Source organism: Pristis pectinata, chromosome 4 (assembly GCF_009764475.1).
Source record: "Pristis pectinata isolate sPriPec2 chromosome 4, sPriPec2.1.pri, whole genome shotgun sequence".
NCBI classification, from domain to species: domain Eukaryota; kingdom Metazoa; phylum Chordata; class Chondrichthyes; order Rhinopristiformes; family Pristidae; genus Pristis; species Pristis pectinata.
This window is the reverse complement of record NC_067408.1, coordinates 68,073,652-68,089,761: the sequence shown is the minus strand read 5'-3', so window position 1 is coordinate 68,089,761 and position 16,110 is coordinate 68,073,652. Positions and strand designations below refer to the sequence as shown.

At 40.9% G+C, this 16,110-nt stretch overlaps 1 protein-coding gene across 4 annotated transcripts in view; it reads left to right on the top strand.

The window, feature by feature from the left end:
- The window catches only part of LOC127569850 (rho GTPase-activating protein 6-like), a 439,093-nt gene extending 424,563 nt beyond the window's left edge, over positions 1 to 14,530 (top strand). For all 4 annotated transcript variants that reach the window (XM_052014827.1, XM_052014828.1, XM_052014830.1 and 1 more), the window contains exons 10-12: positions 3,985 to 4,082; positions 6,623 to 6,885; positions 12,588 to 14,530. In XM_052014827.1, the coding sequence (XP_051870787.1) occupies positions 3,985 to 4,082; positions 6,623 to 6,885; positions 12,588 to 13,315 (1,089 nt within the window). In that variant the 3' untranslated portion in view covers positions 13,316 to 14,530. The remainder of the gene's footprint in view (positions 1 to 3,984; positions 4,083 to 6,622; positions 6,886 to 12,587) is intronic.
- Positions 14,531 to 16,110: the final 1,580 nt, after the last annotated feature.

The window sequence follows — 16,110 nt, the reverse complement described above, 5'->3', positions numbered from 1 at the left end:
CCTGCTGAGTTCCTCCAGCACTTTGTGTGTGTGTATAACCAGTTTGTTCGGTTTAGGGCTCTCACATTACTGACACAGACAAACCCTAAAATCCTCCCGTCCAGTCTGTAGGGATCAGAATCAGAATTGGAAGAGCTGCTCACCTGCCTATTTGAGCAACAACCAGCATCCTATCCTCCCATCAATAGTTATAGGATCCTCCAACTCTATCCCTGAATGTGTTCCCTGTCCAACCAGCAGACTGCACAAAATTTGGTGCGCTCAGGTAAAAGGCCAATGTTATTTACCACATCCATAACCAAACTCAAAATCCCAATATTTCTCTGTTCTGTAAACATTTAGAGGAAGCAAGCCTTTTGGTGTAACTAGGCATGCCTGGCAGTCTCCATGCCTAAAGGACTTGGAACAAATCTTCCAGAATGTGACCCACACAGATTCTGAATGACAATCAGATTTTAGGTTAAATCATGCTATCTGAAGGAACTTCTGGCACAATAACTTTGTATTCCCGGATTTTTTAAAAAAATATTGAGTTTAAGTTCTTGGACATCCATGGTGAGATGGATTACTACTTAAGTAATCTAATCACCAAATGATCATTCCCAGGTTTTATGGATGTGGTTTAAGATACAAGTTAGAATCAAACAATGATACAGCACTTAAGGAGGCTCTTTGTTCAAGGTGTTTATGCTTGTTGTTTGGTAGAACCATGCAATTTAGTCCAGAGAATATCCACAACTCCTGCAGTCTCTCCACATAAGTTAAGACCCTCATTCCTAGTGCCATGCAATTTTAATAAATCTCCTCTGCATCATCTCCAAGTCATATCATCCTTCCCAAAGAATGTTGCCCAGAATTGAAGATTGTACTCCATGTAAGAGCTAAGCAATGTTTTGTAGCAGTATAGCAAAGATGTCCAGCATTTGTACTCTGTACTTCTTAATAATAAAACCAAAAATCCCATGTTTTATTCTAACCATTTTCTCAAATTATCCATCCACCCTTAAAGATTTGTGTATGCACCACACCCTTCAATTTTGCTCCTGCACACTTTTTAAATTTCTATCATTTAGTTCACATTTGCCTCTGTATACTCTTTGAGGTAAAATATATTACTACACGTTTCTCTGTGTTAAATTTTGCCAATCTGTTCCATGTTCTAGGATCGTTACTATCCTTCCATTCTTTCTACATTCCCAAATTTACAGTCTACTACAAGATTTGCAATTTTGCTTTGTATATTGAAGTCCTGATCATTCAAACATATATCAAAATGATCAATGGGTCTGATACTAACTCTGACAAAAAAAATCCTGTCTGAAAAATATCCATTTACCGCCACCAATTCCCCATCCCTATTTATCCTGACGAGAAATCATGTTGATGCTTTTCCTTAATTTTTGACAATGTCTATTAAGTGCTACTTTGTTGTATACCTTTTGGATGTCCGTACAAGAATTAACCACACTACACACAAGAATACAAGAAAATAGGAGCAGGAGGAGGCCACTTTGTCCCACAGGCCTGCTGTGCCATTCAGTATGATCATGGCTGATCTACCCCAAGCTTCACCTCCTCTTCTGTGCCCGTTCCATAACCCTCCTCAAGTTTTCAAATATTTATCCATCTCCACCTTAAGTATATCTAATGATCTGGCCTCCATCATCCTCGGGAGCAGAGAATTCCAGAGATTTGCTGCCTCTGAGAGAACAAATTTCCATGTAGAATTCCCAACTTTTTCCTTGCTTCCAGTCTTTTAATCCTATGGTTTTTAATAAAGCCAACATCCATTTTGTCAAATGGGGGTTTGACTGTCCATATATTGGGCAAATCTTCCTGACTTTGGTCGGCATATCCAAGAGGCATTCAACCAGCTAAGTCCCAGACTTAGCAGACTACAGAGTGTCCTGGACTTGCCAAAAGATGTTTCTGTCTCCCTGCACCATTGCAGGACTCAGCACGGCAGATCCCAGTCTTGTGGAAGTCCCTAAGATTATGCTGAAGAACCTCTACGCCCTTCCCACAACAGGTCAGTCCTGGCATTGAATCAGAAACACCTTAATTTCATGGGGATTCCCCAGCAAGGGGAAATTTTTTTAAATATTAAAACATTAAATTAATGTAAGTAATGGTTTCTGGGAGTTTTGATGAACTTTTTACTTTAAAATTTTTAGACTATTTTTGCTTGGGTTTTAATAGTCTTTCAATATTACTGGATGCTCATGAAATCTATTCAAAAAACCTCATAGCTTTGGCTGAAGCAACAATCTATTGCTAGGTTGCCTTACATCAAAGCCTACCAGCGGAATTGGTGTTCCACACCCAGCCCAGGTGAGTGTGGATGGGAGCCTGGGTACTGGCTAGCTTCAGGAAGATCTGGTCCAATATGTTGGCCACATTCCACACTACAAGCTTTGGCACTTAGCACATGACAAAGCTAAAACATTAGCAATTAAGTTCAACTAGAAGTGCCAAGTAGATAATCCATCTCAGCTTCCTCTTACGATTTCCACCATCACGGAGGTCAGTCTTCAGCCAACGTCACTTAATATCAAGAAATGGTTGAGCACTAGATACAGCAGAGTATGGGACAAGACAAACTCCTTGTTGCAGTATTGAAGACCAGCATTACGGACCTAGCTGTTCATTGAGCTAAACTGTTCCAGTAGAGTTATAGCACTGGCATCTACTTGACAAGGTGAAAAGTTGCCCAGATGCCATGTTCACAAAAAAACAGAACAAATCCATTCCAGCTGATTACCCATCCAAGCAGCCTGCTCTGAATCATCAGCAAAATGACAGAAGGTATTATTGAAGGTTGTATCAAACAGAGTGGGCCATGTGCGGCGATTAGGCATCAAGTCCTGAGGTTGTGTCTCCAGCACTGCCATGATCACCTTTCACACCTTTTGTTTCCATTTCTACATGTCTCTAATGATCAGAGGCATTTAAAAGCAGTTGGAATTGATCTAAATAATTAAAGGAAAATCATTTTAAAGTAAATTCATTTAAAAGCATGTTAAGCTACTGTTAAAGGAAAATGAACAGTTAAACTGGCCATCTTAATGATAAAAAAAATAAATGGGGTCATGTGAGATACACCAGCTGTAGCTGAGGAGCCAGGAATGAAGTGTATCTGCCCTCATGACTCTAAGTTACAGAACACCCCTGGACTCACCATTGAGTAGAAGGGGTGGTGGTCGTAGTAATGAGTAATAGGCGTAGTAGGTCAGAATGTGTTCAGTATTTCTGCGCCGCAGTGCAGAGGCACAGAAGACTGGATCTGACTGACACATGCACCACCAGCACAATGGATGTTTAAATTTCTGTTCTGTGCTTAATCAAACTGGAATGTTCTGATGTCATGATTGTTCAAAGACATCAATTTTGTTTGTTTTCCTGTTAGTTCATAAGCATGAGAGCTCCAAAATCATAAGTGGTGCACTGGTGATCAAAGCATTCATTTTAAAACATTGTTTTCTACTGTTTCCCAGTAGGTTTTAATCCACATAATTTAACTGCTTAAAGGCTTTCTTTTGTATTTTAAAATAGACACTAAAGAATTGATTTTAGATGAAATTGAGGAGCAATTTGAAGCACGTGTACATTTCCCAACGTCTATTTGACATGTTATATATATTTAATTGAAATTGTGCTTTTTGCTTCCTGGTATTACTTTGATGAGAATCTTTTCATGTGATGGGATGCTCAGCCAGCTTGATGACATTACAGCAATGGCATGCAAGGATCTGACAACAGGTGCACAGGTGCTGGAAAAGGGCATGTTCTCACCAAAGATACAGGCAGATTGTTGTATGAAACTTCTTTTGCTGGTCCTTCACAACTGAATGCAAATGCTTGTCCAGTGACATGAGTACAAAGAAAGGAAGTGTAATTATACATTCCTTATGTGGTGGAAATGTGCAGTGTTTCATGATGAATTCAGATCATTCAGTCTATAGCATGATTTGCATTGTATCTCAGGTTCCCCCGGAGCTACAGAACGAGGTGCTGATGAGCTTATTAGAGACAGATCCAGACGTTGTTGACTACTTGCTGCGGAGGAAAGCTTCACAGTCATCGTGAGTAGTTCTCATTGCGAGTTATCTCCCATTCTTGGCTAATACATATCCTTCTGTGCTACCTGCGCTAGGCATCAGTAAGCTAAATGTGAGAGTGCACAATCAAGGTAGCAGTAATCAACCTATATAGTGCTCTTAAGAAGATATCAGGCGAAGTCTCAATTTATAAAATGAAAATGTCTGCTAGCATCTGCTCTGATGCAAACACTATGATCTACAACTTATGGGTGATTTTAAAAACCTAAAATCATCTTCATTTTGGCTGATAAGATGAAGACTGCATTAGACACATATGCAGATATAAAGCATATTTTTTTAATTTCATACATGAACTTTTAAGTATAAAAACAACGAAGCACTTATGGAATTGTGATCGCTGTTGTAAAGTAGGATATGCTGTGGCTAATATAATACCTAGCAGTGAGATAATAATCGTATCATCAGATTTAAGCTAGAAAGATCACGAGGATGTTACCAGGACTGAAGGGCTTGAGTTATAAGGAGAGGCTGAATAAAGCTGGTTCTCTTCCCTGGAGCGAAGGAGGCAGAGGGGTAACCTTATACAGGTATATAAAATTGTGAGGGGCATAGATAAGGTCAATGGGCACAGTCATTTTCCCAGGATAAGGGAGTCTAAAACCAGAGGGCATACATTTAAGGTGAGAGGGGAAGGACTTAAAAGGGACCTGAGGGGAAACTTTTTCACAAAGATGGTGGTAGGTATATGTAAAGACCTACCAGAGGAAGCTATTGAGGAGTACAGTTACAATGTTTAAGAACATTTAGACAGGTACATGGGTAGGAAAGGTTTTAGAGGATATGGGCCAAACATAGGCAAATGAGACTAGCTCAGTTAGGCATCTTGGTCGGCATGGACGAGTTGGGCTGAAGGGCCTGTTTCCGTGCTGTATAACTCTGTGACTCCCTTTAATGATGTTGATTGAGGGAAGAATATGTATATTGGCTGGAGCACTGATGAAAGCTCGCCTGCCCTCTATTGGTGAAGCCAAGGATATGGCCGAAATAGATAATGTGCTTGAACCTGTGAAATATAGGCACGTGTCCAACCAGAAGGCTACCACTGAGCTACAACCCCTCTCGAGAATATGTCAGCATCATCTTTGTGGATTAAAAATATTTTCAGGATATGGACCTCACTGACCAGCCCAACATTTACTGGCCTTGGGCTCTGGCTGGTGACTTTTCATATAACTGAGTGGTTTGCTGTGCCACTTCAGAGTGGGTGCGACCCTAGGGTTATGAAGGAGGCAGCTAAGGATAGAGCAGCAGGTTTTGTTGAAATTATTAGTAATTACCAGTTATACAGTGGACACTTGTTCTCCTGGTTAAGTCCAACAACAGAGATTTACCTCCTCATAAAACTGAGATTTTTATTTTCCTTTCCCCTTTCTGTGGTCTAAAAAAATAAATTTGACAATTTGGTGAGAATTTGAACTGAATTGGGGAATTCTATTGTGTTGTTGATTACCGGACACTATCCAGACTCATAATCAGTGCAACCCTTTGCAGGAGCTGACAAATACTTTAATCCTATTGGTTAATTCTGGAATGGAACCTAAATAAATGAAGTAAAAAAAATATTTATTCAAGTATACCAATCAGTTCAAGACAGGCACAAAATTGAATCAAACAGGCCAATAGCAGTCTATTTGATTGGCATCGTATCTACTGCCTGAAACATTAATTCTCTCCACCACCATGAGTGCACAGTGGCTGCAGTGGGTACCATTTACATAATGCACTGTAGTTACTTGCCTAGGCTACTCCAACAGCACCTCCTAAACCTGTGAACTCTACCATCAAGAGGGACCAGGGCATGTGAACACCACCACATTCAGCACCCCCTCGAACACTGTCCTGAGCTGGAAATGTATGCCATTCCTGCATTATTACTGGATCAAAACCTGCAACTCCGCACCTAACAACATAGTGGGAAAAACGCTGTGAGCAGCATCATATAACCTTTGCATCCTGCTAAAGAGGGCAGGAGGGGCCTAGGTTTTATGCTTCTTTTGTACTGGAGTGAAATATCAGCCTGGATTATTTCCTGAAACAGAACTGAACTCCCAAACTTCTGACTAAGAGGCAAGAGTCCAGCCACTGAATCACGGTTGATAACTTGGTTTGCTGTGTATTTAAGCACTCTAAAACTCTAATCATCCACTATCTGATTATCCTCAAACCCCAGTGGTTTGGCAGCTAACTCACTGGGTGATGTTTCTTGTGTTTCCTTGAAACTGACCGGGACCCTTGTTTTCATACTGCCTCGAAACCTAAGGATTCACTGGAAAATTTAGCAAAGAACTGTGCAACATCTTTTTTTCTTAAAGTGAATCAAAAATGTGTCTATTTATTAATGGGAATGACATAGTCCTGAAAATCTGCTAGTCCAAGACCACCGATGTCTTGAGTGTGCCAATTTATTGGAATTTTACTGGAGCGTGTTTTGAACTTTTGTAGTGAGCATGTGACACATGGGTGAATGCATTTTAATAATCAGCTGTGATTATCTTTAACAGGAGTCCAGATCTGACGAGGACAGAGGTCTCCTATACTTTGGGAGGAAGACATTCATCGACTGACTCCAACAAGATGTCAAGTGGAGAAGTCTCACCCTATGACAATAATTCTCCAGTACTCACAGACAGGCTGTTAGTACAAAGGCCAGATGATCTCAGCCCTGGTTCTGAGAAACTTTATAAAGTTCCTGAACAATATGCTTTAGTTGGACACTTGAAATCCAAATCTAGGGACAGCTCTCCAATTTCATGGCCTGAGAAAGGTAAGGTTTATACGATATGTGCAGTTCCCACTCTTTGAAACTTTCTGCAATAATCAAGACTTCAGAGATTGCAGCAAAATTGAACAGGTTGTCTTTGAATTTAGCACAGTGCTGGCTTCTTCCATTTTGTCATGGTACTGAATTGCAGCTCATGGAACTGTTGCACTGATTGATTGTCTTGAGGAATATCTAAGCCATCAGACAAGATGAAAAAGCAGTTATTAGACATACACGCAGTATTGGTATTGATTTATTATTGTCACTTGTACCAAAGTACAATGAAAATCTTGTCTTGCATACCGTTCATACAGATCAATTCATTACACAGTGCATTGAGGTAGTACAGGTTAAAAGCAATAACAGAATACAGAGTAAAGTGTAACAGCTACAGGGAAGTGCATTGCAGGTAGACAATAAGGTGCAAGGTCATAACAAGGTAGATTGTGAGATCAAGAGTCCATCTCATCGTATACGGGAATCGTTCAATAGTCTTACCACAATGGGATAGAAGCTGTCCTTGAGCCTGGTGGTATGTGCCCTCAGGCTCCTGTATCTTCTGCCTGATGGGAGAGGGGAGAAGAGAGAATGACCCGGGTGTGTGGGGTCTTTGATTATGTTGGCTGCTTCACCAAGGCAGCGAGAGGTATAGACAGAGTCCATGGTTTCTGTGATGCGCTGGGCTGTATCCACAACTCTCTGCAGTTTCTTGTGGTCCCGGGCAGAGCAGTTGATATACCAAGCAGTGATGCATCCAGATAGGATGCTTTCTATGGTGCATCGATAAAAGTTGGTGAGTGTCAAAGGGAACATGACAAATTTCTTTAGTTCTGACAACAGCGCATTTGTAATTATTAAAGTGAAAACTGTGTAGTTAATAAATTGAGCCAAGTAAGGTCCAAATTACTTGAAGCCAAGGATGATGTATAATGACACAAAGAGTAGCAATGTAAACCTGAAATCAGTCTACTGGAAAGCTGTTGTTGTGACCATTAGCCAAAGTATCATGCTGACAAGTCCATTTTTAATGAAGATTACCTCAGTATCCTCCTTTGCATCATCAAGGCAAATTTGGGAGATAAGATTTGAAGGCCATGACATCCCATGAAGTCAGACAATTTAACTTTCCCATGCTTTCAATAGCCACTCCCATGCAAACATGGCTGGGCTGGGCTGTGCTGCTCGCTACCGATACAGTTTGGGAGATACTGGCTGCTTTGAATGTGGCATTCATGGACAATCAGGCAGATTTGGTGAAGAGATTCAGCATTCATTATGTTACAGGCTGATAGGGGGAAAATGGGAAATTGGGAATATGAATGGGAAAAGCAAGTAGTGGATTTTGGTCCCTAATTCTTTTGCTCAGTTCAGCATCTCTACTGCTGGCATTCACCATCATATCTCTGTAGCCAGGGGTAATGAGACAGTGGGAGTGTATAATTAGATTTTCAGCAGTCCATCTCAGTCCTAAAAACATTTCAGCTTCTGGGTTTCAATATCAAACTCAAAAAATTTCAGAGAACTTACTTTCTCTGTTTGTATTAGAAGTGGCTGGTTCTGCTCTAAATTTACCCATCCATAATATTAACTCCAGTTTTTTTTCCTCTGTCCACAGATACTGTCAGATCTGCTGGGCATTTCCAACAGTGTTCCTTTGGTTTCAGTTCTTTGCAAATGCTCTGGTCTGTTTTTATCTTTCTCTCTCTCTATCCTCATTAACCTGTCAACCATGGCAATTATGCCCTCACGCTGTCAGAAGTTATTCCCTTTCTCCTATCCACCTCTTCCCACATCCTCTCTTCAACTTAAAACTAGTGTTTTCTCACTTTTCCAGTTCTGATTAGGAGCTGTCAAACTGAAATGTTAATTCTATTTCTCGTTCCACAGATGCTGCCTTGCCTGAGTATTTCCAGAATTTTGTTTTTATTTCTCTAACAACGATGGCATGCTATTACTACAGTGACTTGATGCAATGGAAGTATGATAAATTTCCACAGGACCATCCTGTTTCAATTAAGGTCAAATCTGAATCAATGGCAACCAAATTGGAAAATATATTAAGAGGAAAAGTAATGAACCTAACTAAGATGAGAAAGACAATTTTTAAGTGTTGATCCAGTTCTCAGCTATTGCAAATGGGTCCAATTGAGTAGCTCTTTCATAAACACATGATGGGGAAAATCACCTCCTTTACTATATCATTCAATGGTTGGAGACACAAGACACTGCAGACGCTATAATCTGGAGCAAAAATAAACTGCTGGGGAAATTCAGTGGGTGAGGCAGTATGTGAGGAGACAATGGTATGGTCAACATTTCTGATCATGACCTGAAATTTCAACCATCTCTCTGCATCCACAGGTGCTGCCTGACCTGCTGAGTTCCTCCAGCAGTTTGTTTTTTGCCATTATTCTAAGATTCTCCATCTTTTGACTGAAGTATTACGGCCTTAGGTTAAATTCTGGGCTTCCTGTGTTGAGCTGCGTTCACAGTGAGCTGCAACATCGTGGACCAAAGATTGGCTTGTGCTCCCTCTGGGAGTTAGGAGCTGGGCCTTCTTCAATTCGCTGGCATTATTGTTTTAGCACTGAATTTTTAAGGAACAACAATTTTGCATGCCATTTGAAAGAAACCATAATGTCTTGTATGATTTTCCAAACTTGCAACATTTTATTTTCCACAATGTTTGTCAGATACGAGTTAATCATAAAACCACGCACAACTAGCTTGGCAGGACTTCTTATGTACCTCTGTGGAGAGAAAAACAGTCCAAACATTTCTGGATACACTGATTAATCATCCCACAGAGGTTGCAAACAATTGAAACTGTGCTGAGGCAGCTTGGATGACATTTCTGAATCTTACAAACCGTACTGCAATGCAATATTTCAGTTACGTGTGCATGTTACCTTTTTTTTATTGGGCTATGCCTTCCTCCTGCTACAATTTTTTTTAAATGCCCCTCTATTGCTGGGTGCCAATATTATTCCTCATGCCAGCCAAGCTCAGCAATAGGATTCCTGCCTTGGAATCAGAAAACGGGGAGCTCGTGTTCCATCCAAAGACCTAACCACGTAATCCAGGCTGAGAATCTAATGCATAATTTAGGGCATACTGCACTGTCCAGGGCACAGCATTTTGGATGGGACAATTAATTTTCTGATGGGCTTAGAAGATTCAATGGTACAAATCAGAGTAGGGGATGTTTTGCCCCAGTGTTCTTCTCAATATAGCTAAAGTGCAACTTGGTTGTAGGATCTTGTTGTGTGCAAATTGGCCTCAATCTTTCCCTATATTACAATAGTAGTTTCCGAAAAGTACAGTCAAGTTAAAGTGCTGGGAATTTTACTGTAGTAAGAGACTTGTAGTTTTTGATAACCTTGAGCAATCTCAGGATATATCAAAGCCCTCCACAGCCAATGAGGTACTTTTAAAGTGTAGTCCATTGGCTGTGGAGGGCTTTGATATATCCCGAGATTGCTCAAGGATCTCAAAAACTACAAGTCTCTTACTACAGTAAAATTCCCAGCACTTTAACTTGACTGAACTTTTCGGATTATTTTTTAATTTAGTCATGAGATGTGGATGTCACTGGAAAAGTCAGCATTGGGTTGTGAACTTGTGCAGCTGGGGTGGGGAGGGTGGGGGATAAGAGAGAGAGAAGTTGAAGCTCTGAGAGACAGTGATGCAGACAAGTTCATTCATGTGACCTGCTTATCTACCAGGGTATGTTATTCCCTGGAATGTGACAGCAGGAGATTTCCATTAGAGTTTTATGAATAATGATATGGAGCAAAAAAAAAGAATTTCTTCTGAGTTAAAAGAAAGCATTGGCAAGGCAGTAATTGGAGTGCAATGTGCAGATATAGTCGCCTATATCTGCACCTTGAAGGATACAACAGAAAAATCACAGAAGTCATACATTGTAGATTCACCAGGGTGTTGGCAGAAATTGAAAACAGTGGTTCTGAGAAGGGCTTTGAGAGATTTCAACCACCTCCATTAGAGCAGAAAAGAATAGATTTAATCAGAAGTTCCCTGTGGTGTACAGAGAGAGAAAGAGAGAGAGACGGCTTTTATTTCCGGATCTTTTCAAGAGATTTTGCTAGAATGATTAAGATTTGTCTCCTACCTTTTGGGAGAGAAGTTGATAAGGGAGCCATTGACTTAAAAGCACAGGGCACAACTTTTGACCCATGGGTCACATCTCGAGGGATGCATCCGGCTTGCCCTCATTTTCCTCACAGCTCACCTGACGCCGACTCCCCAGATTACTCCTAGAGCAGGGTCTTGTGATTCACCTGAAACTGGGCCCTGGACCAGGAACTAAGGGGTAAGAAATCTAGAGACCAGATCAAGACAGTGCAATCTATGTCCAGATCACGGTTCATATCCAGCTTTAGCCTTGGGTGTCACATGGACATGTATCAGAAATTATGAAGCAGTTACAGAGATAATGGACACTGATCTGTCACTATATAATGCCAGTATTTGTTTTTATCTGGCCAGACCAGTGCCCCTAATACCCCAGTGTTATACAGGGAAAGACCTGCACCCATCAGACCTCTACCTCAGTCTTATACAGGGACAGACTGTACCCCAGTGTGATAGATTGACAGACTTGTACCCACCAGTACTGTACCTAGGTGTTACACATTTAAATATTTGCCTGCATTAGGCCTGTATCTGTCTACACCTTTTCTACCCAAGTACCTGTCCAAATGCATTTTAAATGTTGTAATTATATCTGCCTCTGCCCCTTCCTGTGGCAACTCATTCCAGGTTGCCATCACCCTCTGTGTGGAAAAACCTAGCCATCAGATCTCCTTTAAATTTCTCCCCTCTTACTTTAAACCTGTGCTCTGTCTTTCTAGGCTCCCCTGCCCTGGGAAAAAGACTCTATAACTATCTATCCTATCTTGCCTCCTACATTCCAGTGAGAATACACTAAGCCTATCTAATCTCTCCTTATAACTACAGCCATCGATTCCAGGCAACAGCCTGTTCTCTCCTGTTGATTCAGCCCTGCCACATGTTGTGGCCATTTTTAATCATGGCCAAATCTTTCATACCCCTTCTCCACTGTCTTCTTACCGTGTTTGCTCTTGTAGTCTGGAATTGTAAACCAGCTTGTTCTGCAGGGGAGAAGGGTGGGTGTGAATGGGCATTGCCCATTCTATGTGGGTGATGGAGCCGGCGATGTGTACAAGCTCTGAGATGGGAGTACAAGAGTTGCAAAATGGCTGAATAAATGAGGGTGAGATGAGGCATGTGAATGACAGGCTTAGACCTGGATGTTTGATTGACATTGTTATCAGATCAGTGACATAGGGCTTCAGGCTACTGATGCAGATATTGAGATATGGCATTTGAAGGTGTATTTCTTGATCTTTAATCTGTTGCTTTCCTTCTTACCAATGAAATTTTCTCCATATTGACTGTCAAAGCCCTTTGTAATTCTGAACGTTAAGCTCCCCTGTTTGGAATACGGTCCTGGCTTCTCTAGTTTGTCCATGTAACTGAAGTGTATTAGAATGTTTTTATCCTTATTCACAAATGAAGAAAGAATGCAACAAACTTAAGGCACAAATATTGCTGAATTTGTCAGGTGCAATTTTCCCTTAAAACTCTGCACTGAATTTCTTCAGGTGCAATGACATTGGAAGTTTGACATATGAACTCAAATCCCACTTTTTTTCCCCTAGGTTTGTATGGTGATATTTACCAAAGCACCCCTTTACAGCAAAGACAGTGTTCTCTGTCACAGGGGAACCTCACAGTGGACTGGCCTGTGCCTCAGGCCTCTTCCACATTGTCTCTGGACAATACAAAGCTGCCTGTGCGAAGAACTCATACAACTGCAGGGGTGCCCGAGTGCAGGGCTCACCCTCCTGTGAGTCGTGTCTGCAGTAGTCCTCAAGTGGCAGGAGGGAAGAAAAATATTCAGCTGAGCCTGGAGTCACTGTGCCTCAGGCGTGACCAGCATTCCACAGGAAGTGCAGAAGAAATTCTTCAGAGAACCTCGGAAACCTCTTTCTTAAACAAGAAGCATTGGCTGACCTGTTTCAAGCACGGGGACATCAATCGTAATGAGACTCGGCCCCCTCCCCCGTACCCCAGTGCACTGAGGCAAAGTTCTTCCAGTAACTCTGTTGCACATCAAGAACAAGCTTTGTCAAAACTTCAAAAGACTCCGCAAAGCTCAGCTCCGGCAGCAGAACTGGAGGCGATGCCGCTTGAGCAGTCGACAGCCAAGCCCAAAGAGCAGGACTTGGTTTCCTCCAACAACGAGAATGAAACCTGGTCCAACCAGTCAGACAGTAAGAACAACTTAACAGAGCCCGACTGGGTGGAGTGGCAAAGGGAGCGATGGCAAATCTGGGAGCTCCTGTCCACAGACAATGCAGATTCACTTCCAGAAACTCTAGTATGATAGCTTGAACTGCCCTTAAGCAGTCTTTGTTTAGATGTCATTTTAATAATTTTTTAAAATCAAAATTCATCCTATCATGTACACAAAACATATTTTTATATTTGTGTGATATTTTAACTTCCTTTTACTTTTCAGGTGTAAAACTACACAGTCTTTAATATTCATGTAAAAGTCGGCGTATCTGTCAGCACCTAAAACACAAGCATAGGACAATACATTTGAATGTTGCTGTATGCATAAACTATACATGAAATATATAAATATCTATTCTGTGTCTTATTTTCCATTGATTTGTATTTATACGTACATGTTTGGATTATTGTATGTCTATGAGAGATTATGTTCAGAACCACATTCAGTGGGGGTTGGGGGCTGTAGATTATCACTTGGATTTTCCTTAAATCATTGCACTTATTTTGTTTCTCATGATCAGAAGTAACAGAAAGGTGTCCCTGTTGTCTACCAACAAGTTTCTATTGGTTTCTTCCAACCAGTAAGCAGTTTACAGGCAATTTTTGTCACTTGACTAAATTAAATGACCACTGCAATATCAAGGTTTTGACAATTACTATCAATTTTCTTTTTTAGGATACGAATTCTTTTTCAGCTAAACATGCCACCCTCAAATACCAACCAGTAGTCCCTTGAATAAGAAACATGGTTACTATTTTATTAGTTACTAAGCTTACTGAGCACATTTTCTCAAGTAACTTCAATTCCCCTCTCTTTAAGGAAAGGTTCCCCACTTGATAGTGGCAGTCCTATTTTCAATAGGTGATCAGTGAAGGATTGATTATAGTGTAAGAAAATCTAACTCCAGCTCAATGAAATGGAAATATTCTTGCCAGGCAGGAATTGAGAGATTATATATTTTAAGTACGGGAAAATGATAAGTATTTTTTCATGTATTCAAATGAGGGATTTGCATACAATGTACCTTTTAAAACAAGACTGTAAGTCACAAGTTCATGCAATTCCATGTGTTTTATTTTCAGAAAATATGTTTATTTTATAATATCGTATTTTATCTAGCTCAAAAACTGGGCTAGCACCTGGGCACAGTTCTATTCATCTTCTACCAATCAGAGGCTAATACATAGATTACACAGTTGTGATCTATCATCTTACATTGTCTTAAAGAGGTAAATATGACTGTTCCTATAATGTCACCTTAAGTCTTACAGTGCCATAAAGTTTGAATTAAAAAAGAACATGAAAAAGCAAGATTGATTCCTGAGTGTTTCTGGGTTGTAAGGATCACTGCAGATTATTGGGAGTGAAGTTTGCCATCGTTATAATGCCAATCTGTGGGCAGCAGCTGATATTTGTCTTGGTATGTGTACAGCTCACAGAATCCCATGTTAGGCATCTGTTTGGGATAAACCTTGACAAAGCTCACTGCATCTCTTTCCAGGAGATGAGCATTCTCTCCCCCACTGGAAGAACACCTATCTGAAGAAGATTTCTAACACTGGACTCCAAAGGCTGGAGCTCCTTAATGTACATTAAACTTGCCTTGTAAAGGCCTGTGTTTGTATGAGTTAATTCCCACTTCCAGGGGACATGTCTGAGCTAATAAACATAACAGAAGTGTCACCCAGACACGTGTAGCGCCATTGGTAGCCACTGAGCATATCCAGGCCCCTTCCTGCATTGGCATACTACATGTTCAGAGAACCCTGAAGGAAAATCGCAGACCTAGTGATTCATGTGGTAAATCTCCAGTTTTGGTTAGAGATCAGTTTATCTAGAAAACTTGCTTGCATGTACACATATATTATGCTGCATGATAGAATTTTCAAAACCTTGCTGATGGACTTGCTAATAGGATGGTCAGAAACTCAGCTTGGGATCCAATAGGATGCCCACTTTCAACTTTAAATTGGCTGCCTTCTTGTGACATCACCCTTGACCAATGCTCACCTCTAACCAGTCCACCTTGCAGTTACCAAGTCTTGTGACCTAGTTTCTGTTAGATATAATTGGAATATAAAGAGAGTAAAGAGGAAGGTGTGCTTGAATTAAAGTACAAACAGCTCAATGTCCTGCCTATCAGTTGACAAGTAGAACCTTTTTGAGCAACATAGCATCTGCGGTCCACCTGTTGATAGTGAAGAGTGTAGCTGAGATCCCCTCTTGATTCCTTCAGGACTTTTATCTTTGACGAGCCTTGACTCGTCACAGAACCATTGCTGCCAAGTCAAGAGAATGCTCCTCACTCCCCATATAAAGAGGTGTGGTCTGGATGGTGGTACAGAGATATGTACACCCTGTGAACACTAACTCTACATTCGGAGCTAGGATTGTCTGGAATGGGGGCAAAGCTAAAGGTGTCCCTTCCAAGGTGTGTCCAATATTGGCAATACTGAAGTGTTTAAGTCAAACACATGGTGCAGGCTGTCCCTGGGTTATGAACACCTGATCTATGGACAGTTGTGCATACAAACGCACTCCCATAATATTAAATTCAAAAGTCTGGTGTACGTATACATGTTCATTCCTATGAACAGCAGAAATAGTTTCCTCTCTCCACTTTTAGTGATTGTTCTTTCTTATCAGTCTTGTGTGCTTTTGATGCCATCCATTACAATACAGAGGAGGTATGCTTTACTGTAAAGAGTGATTTTTGTGTATTTTCCTACTTATGGACAAAATCAAATTATGGACGTCTGTTAAAAATGGAACCCGTTACCTGGGGATGGCCTGTACTCTCTTCCGAACAGCAAGTTGTAACAACCAATCCCCAAGTCTTTCATTCACCGGCAGAGGGTGCTAATGCATTGCTCAATAGCCTC